Consider the following 26,519-nt stretch of genomic DNA (forward strand, 5'->3'; position numbering starts at 1 on the left):
GGATTTTCAGTGGCACAGCGACCTCCAAGGCGCAGAGCTGCTCTCACTCTGTGCCCTCTGTCAGCATTCCTGCAGAAACACCCGACAAGCTGGAAGCATGCGCTGTGCCCTGGTGTGAAAGGCGGCAGCAGCTGCAAAATGAGGGTGAGTCCAGCTCAGCCATGGCACCTCAGACAGCTGAATGCCTCGGGGAGACGTGCTGCCTCTGTGCTCAGGACTCCTGACATCCTTCTAGAGCTGAGCCAGAAAGCAGCTGGCTCTGAGACACATCCCCACATCCCAGCACAGCCAGAAATGAACACAATTGCACTAACCCATCAGCCCCTCTCTCCTTCTGAGAGCTAAGAATGCAAGCACTGGCTCCAAACGTTTTAGTTGGAAACACCAGAGCAGCCTGGGACTGTGTAAAATCTCTCATTTATTATTCTTAGTAGGTTTATTCACTGCCCAACAGTCATTGCAGTTAATTTGTGAAATGAGTGTTTGAAGTGCAATCACAGCTGAAGACTTCTCAGGTTGTTACAAACTTCAGCATCTGTCCCATTTAAAAAGCAACACTTCCAAATATTCACGAGATCAGTGTTTAGAACCCCAAACTGTCCGTGGAGCCCGTGGGAGCTCCCCAGGCTGATCCCTTTGCACGTGTTCCCAATGGGAAGCACTGATGGATCCGAGACCCCGAGCCAGGCTGGGGAGGGCTGCAGGGGGAATGGAGGGAGAAATGATCCATCCACACCAAAGTTACAGCCAGAACAGAGCCTACGGGCAGGAGGGGTCAACAAAAATTCCCTAATCCTTCACATGACCAAGCAGGGAGTTCCATTGCCTACTTTCTGCATCCAGCCCAGGGAATGCTCCAATGAAATGTTACAGCCAGGTCACCACCAGTGAGAAATCATAAATTACTATTTTTACATTACATATCTTAGAAACAGTAGGATGTATAACATTTGCTTAGTTGGTGATGGATAGGAAGAACAAATAATGTTTAGTTTATTGTTCAGAGACACTTGTACAAATTCAGGGATGCTGAATATTTTTTCCATGAAGTGAAGTTCATTTTTTAAAAAGTTTTTTTCAATTTAAGGTACTATTTGGGAGAAAAGTCAATAAACAAGAAGATATTAGTTTCCTGTTTTGTATTAATCCTCAGGCTATTTATTTTGTATTTCTGTAAAAAAAAAAGCAATGGTTTAAAGACGTTTTAAGTTTTCAGAAGTTTATTCATCTAAGTTTATAGCACTAATGCTTAGCTCTGTAGCCTGTAGATAATTAAATTAATTGGGGCCAAATGGATTACAGCCCCTCATGCACTGCAAGCACTGGGGGGTGCACTGGGGAAAATGAGGCTCAGGAAAGATTTGGCACCCACCGTGTGAGACACCAGCCTGTGGGAGCTGCTGTGGCACCATTAAAACGTTTTGCATGAAAACATGTTTATTTTCCCTTTCTTATTTCAGGGTTTGCCTGTTGGGGACAGATGGCAAGGGGAGGGTGAGAGGGTCACTGACTGTGGGTATGAACTGGAATAAAAGCATCCTGAGGCAGTACCCAGGAGAGAATAAACCACGATGAGACCCTCGACATCCCATGTGTCAGAAGGACTTTGAGGCAGCACAGGTGACACCACCCTGGTCCTTGCCTTGTGTCACACCAGCTCCCACCTGCCAGAGCCACCCCTCTCCCTGCCCAGGCAGCCCCAGGCTCTTCAGTTAAAGCCTTTGGCTCAATCAGCTTTGGAGGGAGCTGAATGCAGCTGAGAAGCAGCACAGCTCCCTGGAGTAAGGAGTGCAATTCTAAGCAAAATTTGAAGACCCTGAAGACCCTGCCCACAGCTGGAAAAGAAGGGTCTCCAGGGTAACTTTCTTTCCAAGAGAAGCCAAAGCACCACAGGAAAAAAAATTTATTAAATCCCTGTTTAAAAGAGCAGGGGCAACTCACATGTGAACTCAGGTTGGTTTGGGTGGGCTTTATTTTTTTACAGAACAAATTCTGCCCTTTGTTTAATACAAATGCTTCCAAGTCCCTCCATAACCCTTCTCACTGGATACACGGCAGCTCAATGGACCAAGTAAACAATTGTGTCCCCAATGTCCCTTGTCAGGCCGTTCTCAGTGACACAGACGTGCCTCTGGGCCAGGTCAATGTGGAAGATGGCTTGCTCCAGGATTGGAGACTTCCCTGCTTCCTCTTTGCCAAGCACTGGAACACGGCGGGGCCCAAGCACAGGATCATCAAACCTCATCAGCTTCACTTTGGAGAGATCTGCACAGAGAGAGCAGCTGGTCAGGCCCTGGGAGCTGCACACAGGCCACAGCACCCACAGAGTTCATACCCACAGCAGTGCTGAACCCTTGGAACTTCCCACCTGCTCCAAGAAAATGTATTCTCATGGGAATACCTGTCCTGCTAAGGTTTGCACCAATACAACAATGTCCTTCAGGGGTTACACAGTGAGTTACCAAGAGAAATGGGGATAAACCACACAGAAACACCAGCTCCTAATACCACATTCCAAGCCCTGAACTTGCTTTATCTGGCTCAGGACAGGTCTGAGTAACTGAACTATTCCTCATTTTCTGAGGAATGAACTGCAGAGACTGGGAGGAAGAGGAGGGTGAGAATTGATTTCAATATTGATTTCAATACAATTTCCCATCAAAAGGCAGACTGATAAGACTGCTAAGCAGACCAAGAAGGTGAGACCCTTCAGCTGAGCCTTCCTGCAAGTGCAGCCTTCCAGCCCTGTGCCCCTCAGCACACTGACACCTCCTGGGAGACAGGGAGGACTCCCTCACCTCACTCATTCCCAGAGCTCCACCCAGGAGCGGGCAGTGACTCCCATCCCTGCACACACAGGGATGTCCCACCTCTGTCACACCTGTGAGCACCCCCCCAGCACTGGCACAGCCGTGCCCTGCACTGGAGGCTACCTTTGATGCCCCTGTCCATCTTCATCAGGCGCCTGATGATGGTCTCTCTGTTGTCCCCCTGCCTGATGTCCATTTTGGTGGAGAAGTGGCCGTTGCAGGGCTGAGGGTTCACCAGGAACACGGACACGCCAGGCTGTGAGACACAACACAGACCTTAGAGGAGAACGTGCACGTGATCCCCCAGGAGAAACATGCAACTACACCAAATAAACATCTGCTGTTTGTGAATCTTCCAGAGGGATCAAATCCCTTCAGAGCCCTCCTGGCCATGCTGGATACCAGCACTGCCCCAACTCTAAAATGCAGCCCAAAGTGAAACAATTGTTTAAGACATCTTTAGGGAATGACATTTTTACTTTGCAAGTAGAACTATTCATACATGATAAACATTCATGTCTGATCAAAGTTTTTAAATGGCATATTTAAAAAAACCCAGACAAAAGTAAAGTTTCAATTTAAGTTTTTTAATTAAGTTTTCAGATTTTCAATATCTGAATTTCTGATATTACCTCAGTTCTGAATATAGAAAATGGTTTTCCAGGACAGCACTCTTCTTTGATTTTATCTTCTGCTTCAGAAGCAAACTTCACCTCAATGTGATCCAGCTGTAAAAGAAAAAAATCGGGGAGGAGGGAATAAGCAGGAGTTTATTGGCTTTAGAGGGAACAGCAGAGGCCACAGCCCCATCAAACAGCTGCTGCTCCAGCCATCCCAATAAATGCCAAGCAGTAGGTGCCAAGTCTGTACCAACCTCCAGGGAATTTGTCAAATAGACAATGTTCTCCATGAGCACTGCACGCTCATCAAACTCCAGCTCGAGATCAAGAACACGAGAACCATTTTTCTCCAAGTTTTCCTGTGGGGGGGAGGGAAAAAGTATTAAAACCCTCCAAAGGCTGCAAGCAAAATGATGCTTCAAAATGGCAAACTATCCACATTAGTCATGAAAAGAATAGGCTTGTAAATCCAAGAGCTCTCTGCTGGCACAACATTAACATTGGAGCAATAATTTTCTTGTAACAGGGCTGCTTCTTCTACAGGGAGCTGGTGACACTGATGGGAGGAGTAAGAGCAATTAGAACACATTTTTAATATAGAACTGAAAAGGTGTTTGACATTCACAGTTATTTAAATCCCTACTTAATGTGCAGGTTGAGAATTCACAAAATCAGTCAGCATTTCAGTGGTATTTCACAGCAGGAAGCTCAGGCTTATGACCCAGTTTAAAATAAAGGACAAGCCCACAACACCTGGACGTGCTCACAGCGAGTTCTCTGCAGGGAAATAACAACCACTTTGTACGTTACCATAAAAGTAACTTAATTAGTCCAGAAAGCCAGCAGCAACAGTCACAAGAGACACAGTATTAAAGGCAGTATAAAAACCACACAATTTTTTTTTTTTTAACTAAAACAGAACTTCCTCTTTGGAGTTTAATCTGTCCCTGCCTGGCTCTCACATGCTGAGCCAGCTGTCTCCTTTGAAGCTCTGCTTTGTCAGCCTCAGCATGGTTGTGGTTTCCTGGTTTCCTCATCAGTTTAATGTGAAAGATTCCCTTTTAACATGGAACTGCTTCCCTTTGTAAATCACAGAGGTGCTCCTACATTTCAGCCCTGCTCTGATGAGTAGGAAGCACAAGCAGAGATGCTCCTTGTACCCTGGAATTGATGAATAATTGGTTTCAGAGAAAGACACTGCTCAGGGGAGTCTGAGCTCAGGTGTTTCCATGTCTCTGTGGGAAATAGGCTGCTGCTCTTTGGAAGCAAAAAGATGGATTTGAGGTAAGCCTCAGCTCCTTCCCCACTTGCCCTGGGATCACTCACTGCTGCCAGACTAAAGACACCAAAACACAGCAAGGTTTCAGCCCGAACTCTTGGGGCTGAGAGCTTGTCTGACCTTTCCCAGCTGGATCAGTGCATCTAACACATCCCACTGTTCTTACAAACTTAGACAGGAAGCTCCAGAACTGCTCTGTGCTCTCTGCTCCTCTGAAGATTTCCAAGCTCCCATGAAAAGGAACAATCAGAACAACCCCACAGAGAGAGCAAAGAACAGTTACACTCCTCATGACAAAGCTTACAAAGAGAAGTAATTATTATGTGCATTTCAAAAATCAAGCTAAAGCTTAAGGACAAAAAGTTTTTTTTACACTCATTAAGATCTTTTTCCATTAGTAATCCCTCTCAATTTCTACAGATCATGAAAAGTCATTAAAAAGGTTTTAAATCATACACTGCAACCCCCACCCTCATTTTTTAAAAAAAATTGTTAATTCTTTGCTTCTTGGCTCTCCCTAGTTATTGCATTGAATTTTCATCTGCAACAGCAAGCAAAAGAAAGTTTCTTTAAAGAAATGGAAGCCAAGATCTTCATAGGCTTGCATGACTCAGGGAAAATAATGGACTATCAGCATATTAAGTAATAAACATAAGAATTACACACAAAATTCATAATTCCATTCAAGGCTCAGAACAGTCTGTTGTTTCCTCCCTTACACATACTGCAATCAAACAACTCTTGGCCTTATTCTCAGCTTCCAGTTTCTATGTCTCCAAAGCAGCACTTGACTCATTTCAGCATGAAAAACTGGATAAGTCAAATAGGATAAATTTCAAATACAGAGGGATCCAGGCATGTTTGGAGTACAGGTTCCATCACCCACAAAACACAGAAAGCACCAAGCCTCAACCAGATCCAAAGCTCACCTGGGCTAATTCACACAGAGACATTTTTATTATGCAGCTTTTCTAGAGATGTAGAAGATGTTTTTAAACAAACCCTGGAAGATGACAAATAAGCACAGGGCAAGGGGAGACACTGCATTCACAAAAGCCTTTCCTGTAGCAGAATTGCCCCTCTGACACCTACCTTAACCATGGCAACAAAGGGCATCACCTTCTTCATATACTTCTTCAGCTCTGGCAAGGTGTTCAGCTCACTGGCAATTACTTTATTATCTGGCAGCTGACCTCCACTGCCCTAAAACAGGGATGAACAAACATTAAGGAGAACAGCTGTCATGAAAAACTTGCCTTTCAATATCATGTACCTTTCCTGCTTTCCCATAAACACCAGCAAGGTTTGTCAGCATCATTGATTCCACAGATAGTTTTCTCATCCTTCTGAAACCCAAACAGCATTTAACACTAATACAGAAAAAAAGCCTATACAATGCCCAAAGGTGAAAATACCCCCAAGAACAAATCCCACATGAGGAATGTTGGTTTATCTCATTGCCACAAGCTGGAATAGTCAGGACTCCTGAATCTATCAGCTACAACCCTGGTGTGTTCAAGCTGAGGATGATCCATTGGGATCCCAAAAGCCACTCTCAGCAGTTTCCCCATGTCAGAAACATAAGCCTGCTGTTTTCTTAATATATTTCTTCTTATACTGACTTATTCCATTTCAGCTATTTCTTGTGACACTGCTGAGTGGTTTACACTTACTCAAGGACTAGAACAAAGCTTCTAAGCCCACTTGCAGAGTAAGGCAGCAGCAGTCTGTCAGTCAACCATGTTTCCTCAAAAACATACTTGTAAAGAATATTTAAAAGCTAACCACTTACAATTGGAAGAAACAACAGAGCACAGGCACGCTTTTTACTCAGATTGTCAAAACCAATGAAATGCAACTGTCAAACCAATGACAGTCCTTGGGACATTTTCATTAAGCATCAAAACTTACTGGACAGTTGTAAAAGCATGAAGAAAATTAATCTACTGCAATAATTTGGTAACAAGGTGCAGCTTATAAACTTTCTACAGATGAGCCCCCAAACAGCTGGCAAGCAGCTGGAGGGCAGAGGAGGGGAGGAGCACCTGGAAGTGCTTGCGCAGGACGGACAGGGTGGTGTGCTGCCAGGGCGGGTAGCTCTTTGCCACGTAGATGGTACAGTGGGAAGGCTTCTGGGAAGGCTCTTTTGTACTTTTCTGAGGAAATAGAAAACAATCAGGAAGGGGTCCCTAGGCAATAGAGAATTACCACGTGCACACAAGCAGCAGCCTCACCTTTCCCTTGACAGGGGCCAGGTAGCTCTTGAGGCGCAGGCGGAGCTCGTGGGCTGCCTCCATCAGGTACTGAGAGGAGCGGATCAGCACCTCGTCCACGGGCCCTGCTGCTGGCCACGAGGCCCTCATGATGGACTCAGCCTTGGGCAGAGCAGACAGCAATGCACTGAGCGAACACACCTTGGCTGCTGGGCTCCCAGCCAGTACAGCTTCATTGGAAAAGAGTTCAGCCAGTTTGGACTCAGTGAGCACCCACCCATAACAACCCAAAGGAGGAGGCACACAGACAACAAGCACTGCCAGTTGTTCAGGACTGTACACACAATCACAACTACCACATGCCCATGGAATGCCACCTACAAGCAGAGGGCTTAAAAAACATCAAAACTAAGCTTTATGCAGAAGTGTAAGACTATTGCATTGTTACACTAAATTTTAGATCACCTCTTTGTAAGCAGACAATAATAGTGACTGTTATTAATGTTGCACACATCATCACAGCAACAGGCCAGCTCCCTGCAGTCACTGTCCCAGGGACAATGAGCCAGTATGACTTCTTGTGTACTGACATATCCTTTCTACTTGTACACAAATATCTGTCAGCCTGACATGGGTGTTACTGAAATCCATAGAAGCTCAGATGTGAATCAATGACAGAACTGAAACGCCAGTACCTTCCCCAGCAGGGACCAGATGTGCTCACACAGGTGGGGGCAGATGGGAGCCAGCAGCAGAGTCTGCACCTCGATGAACTGGAACACCAGCTCCCTGTGCATGCCCTCGATGGCCAGCTCCCGGTACTTGTCCTTGGCTGCCTGCAACAACAGCACAGCCCTCAGCCCTCAGCTGCCAGGGACACACACACACACACCTGCAGGCTCCAACATGCCTTCAGAATGTCAGCAGCTTGTCAGAATCCATTATTGAGTTCTAGGAACTGTACTTTCCTGAAGCACCCACTTGTGACTCTGCCAGTCAGCCATTGGATTTTTGCATTTATGTGGTACTTTGAAAAACTGTTTATTAGCACAAACATAAAAGACAAAAACATCCACAGCTGTGTATCAGGTGCTGTCATCCCAAATAACTTACATACTAATAAGAACTAAGAGAAAGGCAATGAATATGATCTATCATTACACATAATTCAGCCTATTTAACCCTGCTCCTGAGTATCTCAAAGCAGCCACATGAAGGAGTGTGTGTAATTCATTAAATGGAGCAGCATGGCTCTGCAGACACTCTGGAGACATGGTTTATGGAGGATATCAAAAAGCACTATGCTTCCAAACAATTTTGTTGATGCATTTTCTGGCTTTCTTATGAAGAGTCCTTTATCATGAAAGATATAAAGGCAACACTATTTTTAATAGTGTCTTTTTTAAAGCAGCTTCTTGCTCATATTAGATATCAGGACTATTTTGCAGAATTGCATTTGCTTTCCTCTGGACCTTTGTAAACTGACACAAGCAAACCCCTATGATTCCACATTTATTCCCTTGAAGAACTCTTGTTTCTTGACACAATTCTGATTCCAATTCAGCTGTATGATTAAGGACCAGAGAAAGAAGGATTAAAAGAAATCCACTAAGTGACAAATACCAGGTGTCATTTTCTTACATCTCCTACCTGAAACTCAAAGAAGCCAGTTTTCAGAGCTTCCTTAAACATCATCTTCTCATAATTTTGGTCTGTCTTCATTATGCCTGCATTCATCTCACTGGGGAGGGAAGTGACAACATCAATACAGCACAGTCTGCCCCATGTAATGGCAACATTGTAAAACTGTCAGCAATGCAGCCAAACCCCATAACCCATTCAGGAATGAGCTCTGTTTTATGAAATTCATTAATTTTTAGAAAAAATAACTACAGGATTCCTCCTTGCAAGGAAAAACCTGGTCCAAACTGCATTATTAACCTTCATACCACACCTGGCAAAGACTCTGTCATTGAAGGTGCTGGCTGGGCCACTCCTCAGGCTGTCTCTGTTTGCAATCATCTCCTTCACCCACTCCACCCACGTGTAGAGACGAAGAATACCAGCATCTGCCATGGCTTCCACAAAGTTGGCATCTTCAACAGTGTCTCCAGCATCAGCCAAGGCCAAACGCATGCCTGAAGAACAGGGGATCAGCTGCCAGGGCTGGGTGCCACCAGCTGGCCGATACCTATGGAGTGCTGTGCCTCCTGCCCCTGTGACAGCTCCCTTCAGCTGGTTAACAATTGCAAAGCCAGGTCACAAACTGCCTGGCCAGCCAGAGACGCCCCAAGGAGGCACTTGCCCTGGGAGAGGGACACTGCCCTCCTTGGGAGGGGAGCAGACAGACACCAGAACCAGGAGCCCAGCACGGTCCCTGCCCAGAACACAGGGCATGGCAGGAGCGTGGCACACACGGATGCACAGAGCACAGATATGCACACAGCCCATGCACACCAACAGCATGTCCTGTGCTCTGACCCCCCAGTGAATGCGGGGAGCTCAAGCAGGCTGCTCCTGGAGAGCTCAGCCCCAGGAGCACCTCCTGGCTGAACCAGGTGTGCTAACACACATCCCAGTCTTCCATGTGGAGTTCAGCTTATCCAAAAGGACAGGTGGCAAGTGGCAGATTTATTGCCATTCAATACTCCAATAAACTCCCTTGAGAGCAAAACACTAATTTTAGTCATGTTGGCATAATTGACAATCAGATGCAGGTCAGAACGCACTCACCATCTGCAGAAAACTTGTCAACAGCTTGAGTGAGGGTGAGGAAGTTGCCTGTCGATTTAGACATCTGAAAGAAAGATAAGAGTGTTTGTTTTCTCACACATCCCCTGTGTTGGTGGATAAGCAAGACAGACCCAGCAAGGGTTTGGGCAAACAATTTTCTCATGAATCACAGCAAAAAAGCGTTTTGGTAAATCTGAATGAGGCCTCACAGCAAAAGCAGACTGAACTCTGCATGCACTCAGCAACAAAATATAATCCCAGAAATTCCCTAAGTTAAACTTAAATACCACTTTAAAAATGGCAGCTTCAGATCACCATGTATTGATTTTTCAAGAACTCCACTAGGGTTTATTTGGGGTTTTTGGATTCATATCAGACAGTCCCCAAGGCCTAATTCCTGGGTTCAGGCACCTGAATTCAGTGTCAGAACCTGCACATATTAGTGAGCTATTGCCCCAAACTTTTCCCTCTCACTGCACCTACTCCAATGCTCTAAAAATGTAAACTTCGCTTAAATAAATGAATATTCTGTATTACTCTAAAACTTAACAGAAATCTTCACTGAACTTTTCACTAAATTGGTGAGCCCACACAAGAGCTGACTTAAGAGAAAGTGCTACCTAAAATCACAGACAAGGCAGGTCTTTAATGAATGAAAAACTGGAGGGCACTAATGAAGAAATGTCACTATTTCCCCAGCTTACATCCCAAGAAGTTTCCAGTCTGGCTAGCAAATGCCTATTTTGACAACACAAAAGCCTGTCACACAAAACCTCACCGTACCTTTTCGGAATTGAGGAGCAGATGTCCATTGGCTCTCACAGCTACTGGCCATTTTTCCCTGTTCAAAGGCAAGATACAAATCTTTTGGCCAAGTAAATACATTTTCTCTTTTTAAAAATAGGAACAAACATTTTATATTCCAGTTTGAAATTAACGCTTTGAGTGGAATCTTCAAAAAAAAATACCTAAGGGTTGTCTTAAATATATTAAGGAGTGTCTCTGAAGATGAAAAGAACTACAGTGTAAAGGCTAAGGATTATCATTGCTGAAACACAGGGCAGGGAGCAGTGCACTTGCAATTACAGTTCATTTACATCACCCTCCTCTGTTCAGATATTTTTAATTTAAAGGCCAGTGATTGGCACTGCCCAAGAGCACACAACAGTGCTGGGTCCACATTTCTACCCATGAAGGAAGGAGATATTGAACTATCCACAATCATCTTTACTACACATCAGAAACACACTTTTCCTATGTACAGTTTTATAGAACCCCTAAACCAAAATTCAAGGGAATGCAAACAGTATCTTCACCATAAAAGCATCATGCAATGGGCAAAGACTCTCAACCAGTCCTGCACAGCCCATGGGAGTATACATGGCTCTTTTAACCATCCTTGAGAAGGAATTAAGGAGACTTAATAATAATGCCAAATAAATTCCAGTGCAGGAATGCAACTCAACACTGGGAAATGCACAGGACAAGATAACGCAGAAAAAAACAGGGGAAATAATGATAAAAAACCCTTCCATTTCAATCACTTCTGTTATAGAAGTGTATAATAATAATGGTAGAAAACCTTTCCATTTCAACAACTTTTGCTATAGACAGCTGTATTAAAGCTGCAATATGAAAGAATACATTTTCAACACAATTCTAAATGTTGTAGAGTCCAAAGGCCATTAGCAAATGTAACAGAACTGCAAAGTCTCCAGCCTTACCTGCCTCACATCCCAACTCACCTTTGCTCTGACCACATGGCCACATGATTATAGAGGTAGTACGACAGGTGATTTGGAACAAGATCTTTGCCAGAAACTCTGAGATCCACAGGATACCAAAACTCAAACTCCTCCTTCAGCTTATCCAACTTTTCCTTTGGAATCTCAGTTTTTGGGAACGGAGCTGTCTTGAAGAAGATGTAATCCCAAACCTCTTTGGTCATTTGATGCGCCCTGCACAGAATCAGTCCCACATTGCACAGTCAGTAAAAGCTCCTCACATTCTAGCACTTTCTGTAAGGCAGCTTAAACCTGTGGCTCCATTCTCACAGCACAGTCCACCTGAGCAGCAAACACAGAGTGAGTGCCCAGGGCCTTTACCTGAGTTCAGGTGATAGCTCTGTGCTATGCACAGAGGAAACACATTCTGGACCCCAAATACTTCCAGAACACATTAAAAAACACCACAGATGGTGATCTGTACTACCATCCAGAAAAAATCCTACTGGCCCAGGTTTGCTGGTTTGGTTCTGGCAGTTTTTGTTCCATGCTTTAAATTCCTGTGCTGTGACTGGGCTTGTGTTTGGTGCCAAATTCATTGTAACTGAAGGTGACTGAAAGGATGGGCCATAAATCCCCTTTTCCTTCACACCACAGAGCAAGTATCAGTAAAAAGCATTTTCCAAGGCTGCCAGATATTATCTACTTGCATAGGAGAGCACTCTAATTGTACATGCTTAATTACATCAAATCTGTAATTCAGGGACGAGGATGCTCACTTCAAAGCTTGTTTCTAGACACGACTAGCTCGTGCATAGCTTCTCTGTAATTAGAGAGGTTTCAGCCCAAATGACAGCCTTGCCCAGTCTCAGAGGTATTTCTGCAAGAATTTTATTCTGGAAATGGTTTTCAGATTAGTTATAACATAAAGTAAGAAAAGTTTCCATTCCAATACATAAACTACTTCAGAAACTAGTCCATAAACCACACAGAATTAGAGCAGATGATTCAAGGCACAATCTCAAGTGTTTTTTCAACTCCAGACAGAGCTGTACTATCTCATCTCTCTGACCCCTATCACCATGCTTCAAAAGCCACTCCAACCAAGCGGCCACATGCCTCCTCCCCCTTGCTCTGAAGACTTCCACAGACAAGCTGTGGATAAAAGATGGTTCTGAGCTTCCAGGAGAGTGACAATGACAAAAACCAAGAGCTAAATCCTATTCCCTCAATACACTGGAGCCTCCAATTTATTGTGGTGCACAGCAGTCTCAGCAAGCGGACACCTAAGCAGCCAATCACCCAAAAACCTGCCAAGGCCCATTTCAAGGCAAGTCAAACAAGTATTGAAAAAGATGATTTACTCTCCACACAGTTCTTTCAGAGGTGCTTTCAGAAGCATTTTTCAACTCTCTTCCTCTCAGTCTGTCACAGTCCTCTCTTTCCTTACCGCCCCCCAGCAAACCTGTTCTAACTCATCTCACGGCAGGTTAAGTTTAATAAAGACACTTTTTACACACAAAAGCAAAGACTCAGCCTCCTTGGCAAGTCTTTCTGCAGAGCAATTCAGGAGATAAGCACACCTAACTAAACAAGATAATTTAATGGTTCACTCTCCTTACCTGATGCCCAGAGGAGACTCTCCTTGGCCCCTGAGGTTCCCCCCCTGCAGCAGGTGAGCCACAGTGTAATAGGCCATGTAGATGGTGGAGTCAGAGAGAGACTCAATCAACCACTGCTCATCCCAGGGTAAGCGGGTCCCTGCAGGGGAAGGCTGTGTCAGGCACCCAGCACCACCCCAACCCCTCACACACACACTGCAGCTGATGGTGATTGTCAGTGGAACATAAACATACATACATACATCAGGGGAAGGCTGTCAGGCACCCAGCACCACCCTGAACCCCACAAACAGCAGGGATGGTGACATAAACATATATACATACATCAGGGGAGGGCTGTCAGGCACCCAGCACCACCCTGAATCCCCCCACACACACACACAGCAGCTGATGATAATTTCCAGTGGAACACATACACATACATTAGTACATACATTAGTACTCACGCTAATGGGTTTAAAAAATATTTGATTTAAAAATTAAACTATGCATTTGAAAATTTTACTCAAGGGCAAACAGTTGTTGACTTTCAACATATTTCCTGACACAGCTCAGCTCAAGAACATCTGCTGTGGGTTACAGTGCATATTTAGCAGCTGGCCCATGTCAGGCTACACAAGATGAAGGCTAATCAGGATTCGAGGAGAAAACTCAAGAAATGGTATAAGCTCCCTCTTCTGAGGTCCCTTCCAAATCAATGGCCCAGGCAGAAAGCTACCAAGATGCTACAAAGACTACCTGTAGTAGTGCAAATATTACCAGCCCCATGCACTTCCAACAAAGCACACCTTCTCTGGGATGCTGGGCCAAGATACCAGTAGGACAATGTTGCTCCCACAGTTCCCTGTATCACTGGGGATGTTACATAGCACTTAAGCCTTCCAAATGAAATGAGGAGTACCATCCTTACAAAGAAGCAACCCAGAAAGGAATGTTTTACCTACCTAAGCCATACGTCCTGGAGCACGCATGCTCTTGTAGCCAACCTAAGGTAGCTTCAAAATTTCTCCTAGTCTCTTCACAGAACCTGTAAGAAAGAAGCTCTTACTGCCTTCAGCCCTCTCAGACCCCCAAGAGCAGCAAAGTCACTCTCCTTTACAGGCACATTCATAACTCACGTCTCCAGATGTTGCAAGCACTCTGATGTCTGTTTCTTCCAGCTTGCTTCACCATAATCTAAATACCTAAAGTCAGGAGAGGTTTATTGTAATAAAGCAATCGAGAAGTAGTGTACAATTGGAGCAACTTTGTAACTGCAGCTTTGTTTCACTCACCACTGGTCACAAAGGGCCACAACACACTCATCAGCAGATCTTGATATAACCTGTTTCTCAGGTTCCATATAAATCATGGCTTCACCCTAAGATTGAAAGGGCAACAGAAGCTGAGATTTAAGTACTTACCAAAGTACTGAAAATCCTGACAACTTACTAAAAAGCATCCCCTCCATTCTAATTTGGTTCATAGCATTTACTGCACAGCTCTCACCACTGCCCAAGCTCTCTGCCTCAGTATTCCCTCTGGTAAAAGGCAAGGCTTGACTCTGTAACTTCACTAAGGTACCAGCTCACAGCACTTTGTACAAAACGCATGAGGAAAAGGAGGACATAAGCACAAAATATTCCCCACCAACTATGACCCTGACTGAAACAGCTCCTAGGAAACTGGAAGACAGAGGGAGGGGAAAAGGCAAAGGAAAATGGGATGCTGAGCTTCAAATCTACTGCACACATCATGCGTGCTGATGCATTATAATCTGGACATAACAATGCCACAACAACAAGGGAATGATGACTAAATGCCTGAAGCCTCCTCTCACTCCCAGTCCTCATCAGGGAGTCTCATTAGAGGGATGCCACAGTCATTGTTTGTTTACTGCTGTTTTCTGAACCAGGAGCCCAGCAAGGCGGCATTTGCACAAACATGTCTCCTTCACTGGCTTGACAGAGACTTGACAGCCCAGGTCCTACACTTCAGCATCCTCCCAGCTGTGCTAAAGAATAAACTGGACCACCAGAACATGTCCTAGGGAGGGTGACAGAATAAGGCAGGGAACAAGAGAACTAATGAAGCTGCTCAGCCCACTCAGCCCAAGAAGACCAGGTCCCTCTCTCTGCAGTGACCCAAAACACCCTGAGGGCTGCAGAACCACACCAGGGGTTCCTCTGGTGACTCAGCCCTGTGAAAAGGACAAAGCAGACAGTTCAGAAGCAGCTGTGTGCACACTGCCACTTACCTTATCCAACATCAGCTTCTGAATCTGCTTCTTGACATCTTGAACTTTTTGTCCTTTGAATTCATCCACCAACATCACCTGCAAAGATGGGTCACAGGAGATAATTTTTTTCAAAATTTAGCAAGAAACAGGTGCCATAGGTGTTCAAATCAATATAAGGAAGTAGCAGGTGCTGCAATCTTTGACATGCAAAAAAATAAGAGTACAGGTATTAGGTTTTTTTCATTATGTGCAGTCATCTTTACCCAAAAACAGTTTGTACAATGTTAGCATCCACACAGATGACAGACTGCAAAGAGTCAGAAATAAAAACTATTGCTTGCTTACAAAAGAACAGCTGAGAAATACACAGGGTAAGCTACTGAGGTAAAGACAGGAGAAAAAATAAAGAAAAACAAAACAAACAAACAAAAAAACACCAAAAAAAAACAACCCAAAAACAAACCAAAAAAACCTGCAACTAATAACACCTTCTCATTTCATATCAGTTTCCCTATCTATACTTGCAACAAAATGGATCAGCTCCCCAGAAGATGATCTCTTGTTCAGAAACCAGGTTACAATGCTCAGAAAACACAGCAATGTGTGAGTGGAAACTTTCTCCAATTCTACATCACTCCTTCAACTGCAGAACTCTACTGCAAGAAGAGTCTAAATGAAAAGTCCTTTGAGACTGTTTTGGGAAAACAGGACACTGGCCCTCCTTCTTGAGATTTTTTTTTTTTTTTAATTCTTTACCTGCCTTTTTTCCCCTCCTAGTTGAACTCACCAAGAAACCACTTACCAAAATCTTGTATTACTTACTCCTTCATAGAATCCTTTCAGGTACACTCTCTCCTTGGCCTCTGCAAGCTTCTCTCTGTCATTCTGGCTCTGGATTTTGAGCTCATCACAGACAAATGGAGCACAAAGGCTGCCATAGCCCGGGATTTCAATGATGGGCACCTGAGAATTAACAGAGGGCTGTCAAACCCCTCCTGCACCCCAGTACTCACTCCACACATTCACAGCATCCAACACAAGTTACACAGGGCTTACAACAGATGGCTGCAATTGCACTCAATGGCCCAGAAGTTCTGGCAGCCCCAGTGTGACCCCTGAGCTGCCCAGGTGTGACCCATGACATGGCACCACACAGAGCTGTGCCAGGACTGGAGCTGGCCTGTGGAACCAAGGGTACTGCAGAATTCTGGGATGGCTTTACCTGTAACCTGCATTTCCTAATGAAAACTGCCTCTGCCTCGAGGCTGTGCTAACAGTGAGGGACTTCAGCTTTTTGCACTGAATAGATACCGTCCTCATTTGACCATGAGTGCATGAAGTTTTCATCAGCCAGCAGGTTATCAAGATAATAATGCATTCCATTTCCCAAAACAGTAACTCCTATAAAAATTGATACTTTCCTTTCTCTCTGAAATATAGCATAGAACAACAAATCTTCGCTGCAACCCTTAACAAACCAATTGCTGCAACTACAGGAAGGTATGAAAACTTTACGTTTTTCAGCTTTCAGCTGAGAAGGACTTTAAACAGAAACTCTGGAAGGGTTAGCACAGCTCCTGGTTTGTTTCTCATCAGTGAACATAACATCCTGTGTGCTGTAGATGGACACGTCTGGGTGCACTCACCGGCTCAAAGGGCAGGACCATTTCATCTCTGATGCCATACTTCACCCTCAAAGCCTTGAAAGTTGGAAGAAAAAAAGCAATAGATAGAAGTCTTCTAGATGTGAAGGTTTTTATGCATTCATAGTAGATTTTTTTTACGTAATGCTTTATTACAAATCAGACAAAGCCACTTCTCTGCCTTCTCACCATTTCTGACACCTGAGCTCAATCCTCATCTCATTTCCAGGTGATTCCTTGCCAAATTGTCTACATTTTTTAAAAGGGCAAAAATTGATATTGCTCTACCCTGAAATGAGTGGGCAGAAATTTCAGTAGCCAGGGATAGCTGTTCAGACACTGAGGTACTCCTGCAGTTAGTAACAAGCACTTTCAGTCTCATTTGAAATTGATAGAGAATCTTAATCTCATTTTTGGAAGTCATTTCCACAACAGGAATTCATTTCTGTTTCCCTGGTGCTCTTCTCTACCTTAACATGCAGCACAAGTTACATGATTCTCATTCAAAACTCAGACCTGAGGTCTGAAGAAAACCCCATCTGTCCTAGCCCAGGTTTAAACTTCATTTATTTTTAACTGCTTTGATTTCAAGTTAGAGACGCCAAAATGCCAATTAAAGCAAGTTTCATTTTTCTGACTGGATATTCACTTTTGACCCTTTTCACCAGGGAAAGGAAACAGAAACAATTCAGCGAACAGACTGACCTGCTTCTTTTTCAAGTCTCTCAGTGCTGCAAAGTCATCTGGAGAGTCAGAGGGAACACTTGTCACCACTCCAGTTCCTTGGCAAAGGAAAAGATAAACAGATGAAAGGATTAGTCCCCACACACTGAATGTCAGTGCCCATCCAACAGGCTCTGCTGCAGAATTACCTTTATCCTCCTTGATGGTGAGCATGGGCAGGGCATATATGACCTTGTAGGTGCTGAGGGGTGCTGAAAGTGCAGCACCCAGAATCTCCTGAGCAGGACAAAGGAACAGCATTACAGTAAATCAGGGGCTTTCAGCCTAGTAGAGTAAGCTCTCCTGGATGATATTCTTCAAATTTTCTGTACATTTTCCTGACACATTACAAACAAACTAAATACATTTTATATACAGATGGACAAGGAGGAAGTACATATGAAAATGTGTAGTACTATTTGAGACAGGATACAGGTTATATAATGGTAGGAAAGTCAAATGCCAAGAAACTTAAACTACAGGTATGTAGAACTGGAAAAGCATAGGAAGCAGGAGAACAGTTTGCTTCCAAGTATCTGAAGCACAACAGCGCTGAGGCAGAAGTGGCTTAGGAAGCCAGTGTCAAAAGTGACATTACACAAAGAAAGCATATTGTCAAGATAGTCACACACTGACAGGAGGCAGTCAAGATGTAGCAGTCGTCTTCTACCTCACTAATTTGCTTGAATTCACATCATGTCTACTAACAAAGGAAAAAAACATGTATTTTCTACTTCATTCTTCAAGGCAAGATCAAGAAAGATGGTGACAAGTTGTAGTGAATGGAGATCAAGGGATGTAAACAGCTGAAGGTGCTTTGTATCAGGATGAATGAACACCACTGATGACACTTGCACAAAGCACACAAGTTAAGGACAGCAAACCCCAAAATCACCGACATTCACTACTCAGGTAAGAAAGCTTCACTCACACAGATGTACTGGAAATGTCAGTACCAACAAAAGCCTTTTCCACATAACCCTTTCTAGCTATTGCTATCCCTACCCTCCCTTACCATTCAATCTTCCCAGCAAGCACAAAAGCTTTCCTTAACACTATCCTTTCAGCACATCATGCTGAGGGAATAGGAATGCATCTGTCCCCAGCTAAGTGCACCAGGTTATTCTCCCAGCAGCAGCTCTGGCTTAGCTGCAAGGAAGCTGCCTGCTGCTTGCACTGTTTGCCACTAAAGATGTCAGTCACTCCAAAGTTTCTGCAATCCCTCCTGTACTTCCTTTCCCATTAGAGCGGCACCATGGCCCTGTCGGGCCCAGAGGGGCAGCAGAGCCCGGCCCGCAGGCTGCAGGGCGCTCACCTCTCCCATGAGCTCCTTGACCACGGGCAGCACGCCGCTGTCCCGGGTGAAGCCCTGGTAGGACATGTTGCGCGCGGCGCGCTGCGTGCAGATGAAGATGTCCCCGCTGCCCGTCTCAAAGCCGATGTACTTCATGTCCGGGCGCAGCCAGCAGTTGGTCTGCCCAAACATGGTCTCTGGCCTCAGCGTGGCAGCCACCAGGAAGATGTTCTTCCCTCTCAAGCCACTGGGGGGAAAAGGTACTGGGTAAGTTACAAAATAAAACCATCATGGCTCACACAGAACAGGTTTTTACACTGACATCAACTTCCAAGCAACGTTTCCTAAAAGACAGAAGTGGATCATTAGTTCATTGTGGGTTTTCCATTTTTTTTTCCTTTTTTTAAAATTTTTTTTAATTCCTTCTTGAGGTCCACACAGACACAGAAAATAGAGCTGGTCAAAATTCTGACCAGGTCTTTGAAGTGATGGAAATAACAAGGTAAAATTAAATTCTGCATTACTGTTTAATTCAATGGTCAGTTCTGGCCAGGAGATAGAGCCCATCTGCCACTAAAAAGTCAAGACTTACCTCAATTTTGCAGGGTAAGGATCCAACACCTTCATTTTTATCAGCGTGTATTCTTGAGGCCCAACACCCTAAAAGACCCACAGACAATGAATGCAACAATCAATAAGTGGAACTCACTTAAGCAGGAAAGAAAACAAATCCTGTAGGAGCCTAATCCAAACACTATTTAAGGTACTGATGCTTTCCTCAGAGTAAATCCTGTTTCCATTAATATGAAAGGCTGTTCACTAAAATGCAGACTGCAGAGAGGTTATACTGTGCTCCTACAGCCAAAAACTTACTAGTCCCAGACACTGTCTCAGCAACATCTAAGTTAACAACAGCTTGTCTATTTAGTTTCAACAGATAACACAATGGAGCAATGCTGCTGGCACAGATTGCCAAACAATCATAGAAACCAGCTACAATGCAAAATACTATCCATAGTTCCAGACAAATCTGCTCAAGAGAGGAGTTCATTCAATTTTCACATGCACTGACAGCTGAGAGCCAGTGACTGTACACATCCAAACTACGTTTTGCTGTAAGACATAACTTACATTCCATTTAGTATTTGAGATCATAAGCAATGCATGAAAATGTCAAGTTAAAACATTACCTCTCCTGTTTGCCTGTCATGATCCATGCAAGGCTGTCCGTCTTTAGGAGAATAAATTGTATATCTAGAAAAAGATTTTCATTTAGCAGTGAGTAAAATAGTGTATAGAGCACGAGAAAAGTATAGCTCTCTGGGAAAAAAAGACCTCTTAATGGCATTTTCAAATTTTGTTTGGATCTGTTTCCATCAGTGCTAATGTTCAGTTTTCACAAGAGCTTTCAGAATTGACTGGTTTTTGTTTGGAGTTGGTACCCAAGGGAAAACTAAACCTGGAAGACAAATCTCACATGCTTTGCTAGCACAACAACTACACTTCACTGCATCAGGCAGAGCACCAGCAAGGAACGATTTTGGTTTCTGGTGAGTTAAAAGCACACTCTAGAGACGTGTCACAGGGCTCTGTCTCTGGCACAGCTGAGCTTATCCACTCTCCCAAAAACTCAGAGCTGAGTGGCAGCTTACCGTTTGCCAAACTTAATCTTATTTCTTTCCTTTAGAGTAAGGAATTGCCATCGGACAAAGGAATCATAGTAGGGATTGACGTCTGTTGTAATGAAGGAACGCCTCCAGTCCACCTGAAAATGGGCAAGAGGCTCCAGTAAGTAAGCACAATCAAGAAATCAGAGGAATCTCATAATACCATAACTATTACCTTAAAAAGAGCTTTCTCTCCAAAACGACAATGCAAGCACATATCCCATAAAGGGTGTAAGCTTAAATACACATCTGTGCCTGCTCTCTGAGCAGAGATGTCAAAGACTTGAGGTCCCTCCACTGACTGAGAAATTCAGAGGTTTTGTAGTAGTTTAAACCAGCCATTCGAGCTGCATTTCAGCACTGCCTTGTTTCATCACCTTTATTTCTCTCCATTTACAAAAATCTGTTGTCAGCAGGACAAGTACTTTTAGGAAGAAGAATGCTGAGATGTCAAATAGAACTACTGTCAATACTGACTACTGATAAGTTAGCTCACATGGGAGCCATAAGTCATAATGTCTTTATTGGACTCATTTCCAGCTGTGACCACTGTACAGGGTACAAGCTCTATATAAGAAAGCACTTAATTATCACCCAAGACCATTTAATGTTAAATGACTAATTCCATAGATATCAGAAACATTCCTGGAATTGTGCTGGTATTGCTCAGAAAATCTTAAGGAGAAGCAGCACGTTCACCAGCACAGTAACAATACGGGTATGGCTGCCTGCATAACTGAGGTTGGGATCACCCAGAGTCACCTTCAATCCCATGCTCTTCAGATCCTGGACAGCAAGGGGAGGGAAATAATCCAGCCAGTGCTCAGCTTCAGAAAAACCGACCACTTCTTCATCAGACAGACCCAAAGACTTCATGATCCCCCACTGGTATTTGGAAGAGCCAGTCTTGGCAGCAGCCTTGCTCTGCAAGAACAATTGGGATTAGGAAGAAGCCCACAGTCTTGTCACAAGAGCATTTGCCTCTGTTAATGTTATGGTTTCTGATTCCAGATACACAAGTTAACACAAATATTCTCGCATCCTCCCTCTAACAGTGAGACTAATTGATTAGAGTTTCCATTCTGCACCCTGTATTTACAGGGTTTCCATTCTACCACACCTTGTGTTCACAGTTCATTCTCTAGCCCTCCTGTTCTCAACTGCCCCATGCCAATGCCCAAAACACCTGCAGAGGCTCTGCCACAACAACCTGGCAAGGAATTGCCTGTTGTCGAGGCCCTGCTCAAACCCATGGGTTTTTGCACCATGGAAAGGTGCATAGCCCTGCACCCCTGTACCAAAAGCCTTTGCTGCTGTCACTTTGCTCATTGTACTTTTCCCAGCTGCTGTCCCTTGAGAATCTCCTGTCTCTCCCCAGCAGTGACCCAGGCAAGGTGACACCTTCTGTCCTGTAGAGCAGCCACACCCCAAACCCAGCAGCTCCAACGGGACAATCTCTTGAGCATACATAAACAACACACAGTGCATCTCTAAGAGTCTTTTCCCAGACTTGATTCTTTGCTTTGCTTTGGAATACTCCCAAAATCCTAAATCTCATTTAAAAACCTGGTAAGTGAAAATAGTTTGGATGATTTTACTGAGCATATCTAGACAGAACAGGTTAGACACCAACTTAAAAAAATAATGACTAGAACAGCAGGAATACACATGCTTTACCTCTGAGAAAGAAGGGCTAATTCCTACAACCTGCTTAGGAATGTTCCGTGAATGGATTAAAAAAAAAAAGAGAAAAAAAAATGAGAGTATTACTCTGGATCTGATCTGTTAATTCTCAGAAAACTATTAGGCAGCACATTAGCTTACCAATAAGGGTCCATGCATTAACATGGTATCTCTGGAACCATGCAGCTAATGCATTTTTTCAAGTCCACCCTAAAGCTAACTCAGCTACCTTGGAAAAAACAAAAAAATCTTTGTATTGAGGTTTCTGTGAGCCCAAAGGAGGAAAAGCCTACAATGTGCACACCGAAATTTTGACAGCACAGCTCTCAGTCCAAGAAGGCTTGCTTTAAACTTTACCTTTTTGCCTTTTGCTTTGTCTTTGATGATAATTTCTTCCTCTTTTTTACCAGAATTTTCTTCCTCTTCCTCCTCCTCATCAGGAAATTCCGGTGGGCAACCATACAACTCCATTTCTCTTTTCAGCTTATCTGCACAAGCCTGAACAGAGTTATTGGGAGTGTGTCAGCCAGGGCACCAGCTGCATCCACAGCCAAGGAGTGGGTTTTACTGATAACATGTTGCATTCCACGCTTTAAACGTTTTTGGACCTTGCATTAAGATCTAGGAGATCGTGCCACTTCCATAACACCTTCCAGGGCAGGAAGAGGTTTACTGTAAGGATTTTCTTGCAAAGGAAAACATACAACAGGTAAAATTCAGTTTTCCAGCACTGTGTCTTTTAGAGTGATGTTATAGCTCAAGCACAACACAGGTTTATTACAAATTCAGGTTCCAATTTACACTGTTTTGGTGAGTTTTTAAATAAACTAAGGTGCTGTTGGGGATGGACAGTAAGCAAGGCCCCGAGCAGCCTTAGGGATAAAAACCCCATCAGAAACAACCCCCCAGCAACTGGCAAGGTCTCACCTTGATGGGCATCCCCGTGCAGTGCAGCCCAAAGGGAAACAGGCAGCTCCTCCCCTTCAGCCTCTGGTACCCGACGGCGAACTGCAGGCAGGGAAAATGGAGCAGCTGAGCCAGGAACGGCCGGGCTGGGCCAGCTCCTGCTCACACACAGCTGGGACTCCTTCTGCACAGAGCCAGGGCAGGTGACAGAGCCAGGGCAGGTGACAGAGCCAGGGCAGCCCTGCTGAGTGTGTGTCCAGGCCTGCCCCTGCGGCTGCCCAGGCACGGGCGTGCCAGGCTTCCAGGCTGGCTGCACCAGAGACCCACGGCTGCACAGGATGCTGCTCTGGAATCCCAGCACCCAAAACCTGCCCCCACACAGGCACAGAGTTACTCAAAACCTGCTCCCACACAGAGCACAGCAACCACAAACAAAAGGGACAGGTCTCTGGTGAAGCTTGAGCCATTTAGCAGCACCTCCTAAAAATCTCATTTCAAAGAACAAACTGGGAAAACACCTGCAGCCCCATCTCATCAAATTAAAAATTACATTAATGGAATTCCCTTCAGCTAGCAATATTCCTACTGAAAATGTGGGGAAAAAGGAAAGTTTTAATAATTCATTACTAAATCTATAAAGGAATTGACATGGCATCCTATTAGCTCAAAACTGAACTACAAAATCAGCATTTGTTCTAGAATAGTACTTAAAGGTATCAGCAAAGGAGAATTCTTACCTCACATTTAGATAAGGAAAACGTGTGTCCCAGATGCAGGCGGCCATTCATGTAAGGGTAAGGAAAGGTAACAAAGTACTTCCCTTTGCTGAGAAGAAAGTCAAAGGATTAAAACACATAATGAGCTTTGTAAATGACCATCAGACAGTGCACAGCAAAACAGGTAACTGGGACGTTCAGCTATTATCAGCCCACAGTGATGTTAAAATATTTTCCTTGCCAGTAACATGAGTATTTGATTTTAAGCATCTGATACACTAACAGGCTTTATCACCTCAAAAAATAAACACAAAAGTAAAGACCCACAGAGGACTGGCATCACATAGAAACATTGAAACAGATACAGCATGCTCCCAAAGGTAACAAAGTATAATCCTGCTTCTGCAAATTAATTACAGCAAAGGTTTAAAGTCATTTATTTAATCTCCCACAGTGCGAGTTCAGATTTTAAGGGCACACTGCAAGCAATCACTCCTTCCACAGGGATATATTGTTGCAGGGTGTTTCAAAGATGTATTACGTTGATGGAACCCGAGCTCTCAAAGCAGTCAAGAAAATATTTACATTTAGCACACTGAATTTCTACCTCCACTTTTGTACTTCACGCCTTGTCTCTCCCCTTCACACACCCCCTCGATCCATTACCATGAAGGAATAAAGGCCAAGTCATTTGTTTGCCTGCAAAATCTACAAGTTAAGAACCTGACACCTGTTACACCGCTTCAGTTACTATCTTGGTTTAGTCTGACTTTCCCACACACCAGATATTAACCTCATGGTGCCAAGGTCACTGCTTTTCCAGCCAGGGACCTTCCACAGGATTAATGCTGCTCCCCCACAGCCCCCCACGCCTGTGAGGAGCATGGATCCCACCAATTCCAAAGGAACTGTGCTTCCAGGCGCGCTCCACATTCCCAGAGGATAAACAAGTCTCTCAGGGTTTACCCTGGGGCAGAAGCAAGAGCAAGAGTCCCGTGGTGTTCCCCAGAGTGCAGAGCACCCTCTGCACTGTGCAAGGCTCTCCCTCCCCGCAGCTCTCTCCATCCCTGCTGGGGCTGGGGCTGCAGCCAGTGGTGACCAGGGGGGCTCACCCAGGACCCTCGCCCAGCTCCACACAAGGACAAGAGGCTGCTCCACAGCACATCTGGGGCTCTGTGCAGCACTGCTGTGCCCTGTGAGGCAGAGCAGGACACACCTTCCCTCAGAGTGAAACCTCCCCAGGCGGAGGGCTCAGGCACCCGCTGCGGAGCCTCCTCCATGTCAAAGGGCACAAGTCACCAAAGAGAACTGGTGTTCAGCCCACAGAGGGTACTGGCACTGCCAGGGAACGAAAAAGCTTCTCTCATCCTGCTGGAACTCAGCCACACACGTACCCAGCTTTATGTCACCAGCTACAGAAATGCCAACAACGTGTGAGCAAGTCCCTCCAGCCGAGCCATGAATACTGCTCATTACAATGGGGCCACCTTTCCCCCCAGCAGATCTTGAATGAAAAGACATTTCAAGCAGTGACAAACCGAGTACAACCGTACCTCCTCTGGTCCTTCCTGTCTGCAGCATTGACCTCAAACACTCGATCACGCTCCCACTTCTGCTGGACCTCTCTTTCAATCTTCTTCAGGAAATCCACTTTCGCTGTTCCTTTACGCTCCTGTTCAGCAGAGAAAGGAAGAGAGGTCTGGCTGAACAGGGTAAGAAATAACAGGACTGTAACCCATCACAGACCACCCTGATCTCCTTGGCCAGGGGACGCACTTCCCCAGGTCCCTGCAGCAGCGGTGGCACTGCCAGCCTGAGATCCAGCCCTCTGAAACTGGAGCCACGATCTGCAAGGAAAGCACCAACAACCATTTCCCACAGCAAAGGACTCTACAGTAGCCAGGACACACACATACACACTGGCCGTCTTGCCAATAAAGAACAAACTCAGAGATCTCTGATCTGGGGAGGTACAAGAGGATATAAATCATAAGCGAAAACTCCTACAGAACTCTGGTTTTATTCCAGACTCTCCATAAAGACATGTGGTGCATCCCCCTCCTGACGTACATAAAGTGGGCACAGCACTCCCTATGCCAGGAAGAGGGCAGGTAACAGCTCTAAGTGTAGTTCACGGAGTTCTTCAGGTAAAGCATTCCAAACGATTTTCATTAAATCCGTGCTCAGTAGCCCTTCCTCTCATTCTTTTATCACATAACATATGGCAAGTATTAAAGGATCTTATTCTTTCACCATATAACACACAGGAATTGCTAAAGGACACACGCATTACGGACACACGCATTCTGCGCTCATAAAGGCTGAGGATGTAGTTTTTGCCCATCAAAACCAAGACACGCCTGAGACCTTTACACCACGGGGCCGCAGCCGCCGGCCAAAGGCCCCGCGCACGCCGCTATAGGACCCTCGTTCCGGAGAGCGAGGCGCCGAGGAGTGACCCTGAGGAGCGGGTGAGGAGCCCCAGGAGCGCCCCGAGCCCCCGCAGAGCCCCAAAGCCGGAGCCCCGGCCCGGCTCCCGGACTCACCGCCATGTTGCCGCGCCTGACGAGGCCCGCGCGGGCCGTGCCAACAGCGGCAGCGCGCGGGGGAGCCCAGGCCGTACCAAGGCAGCGGGCGGGGGGACACCGGGCGCTTTTTGGCGTGCAGG

General features: G+C 45.0%; 1 protein-coding gene across 1 annotated transcript; it reads right to left on the reverse strand.

Annotated features, from left to right (window-relative positions):
* Positions 1–1,202: 1,202 nt before the first annotated feature.
* Positions 1,203–26,416, reverse strand: LARS1 (leucyl-tRNA synthetase 1). The gene is made up of 32 exons (XM_058815021.1): positions 26,398–26,416; positions 25,405–25,523; positions 23,873–23,960; positions 23,157–23,237; positions 22,587–22,727; positions 21,309–21,470; positions 20,532–20,644; positions 20,070–20,133; positions 19,472–19,539; positions 18,901–19,126; positions 17,735–17,822; positions 17,568–17,644; positions 16,866–16,919; positions 16,042–16,182; positions 15,238–15,315; positions 14,276–14,361; positions 14,120–14,185; positions 13,946–14,028; positions 13,002–13,140; positions 11,401–11,613; positions 10,439–10,496; positions 9,656–9,719; positions 8,877–9,060; positions 8,573–8,663; positions 7,618–7,758; positions 6,944–7,084; positions 6,755–6,865; positions 5,802–5,912; positions 3,685–3,789; positions 3,443–3,538; positions 2,934–3,066; positions 1,203–2,265 (listed from the first exon to the last, which is right to left on the reverse strand). Exons 1-32 carry the CDS (start codon positions 26,401–26,403, stop codon positions 2,060–2,062), a joined length of 3,534 nt encoding a protein of 1,177 aa, XP_058671004.1. The 5' UTR covers positions 26,404–26,416; the 3' UTR covers positions 1,203–2,059.
* Between the last annotated feature and the right edge of the window lie 103 nt (positions 26,417–26,519).

This window comes from Ammospiza caudacuta, chromosome 16 (assembly GCF_027887145.1).
Source record: "Ammospiza caudacuta isolate bAmmCau1 chromosome 16, bAmmCau1.pri, whole genome shotgun sequence".
NCBI lineage: Eukaryota > Metazoa > Chordata > Aves > Passeriformes > Passerellidae > Ammospiza > Ammospiza caudacuta.

Excerpts from the sequence above, each read along its gene's own strand:
- LARS1 (XM_058815021.1), bottom strand. Across the intron at positions 11,614-13,001 it reads GAGTCTCCTCTGGGCATCAG|GGCGCATCAAATGACCAAAG; the intron begins GTAAGGAGAGTG and ends GATTCTGTGCAG. Across the intron at positions 7,759-8,572 it reads CTGGCTTCTTTGAGTTTCAG|GCAGCCAAGGACAAGTACCG; the intron begins GTAGGAGATGTA and ends CTGTTGTTGCAG.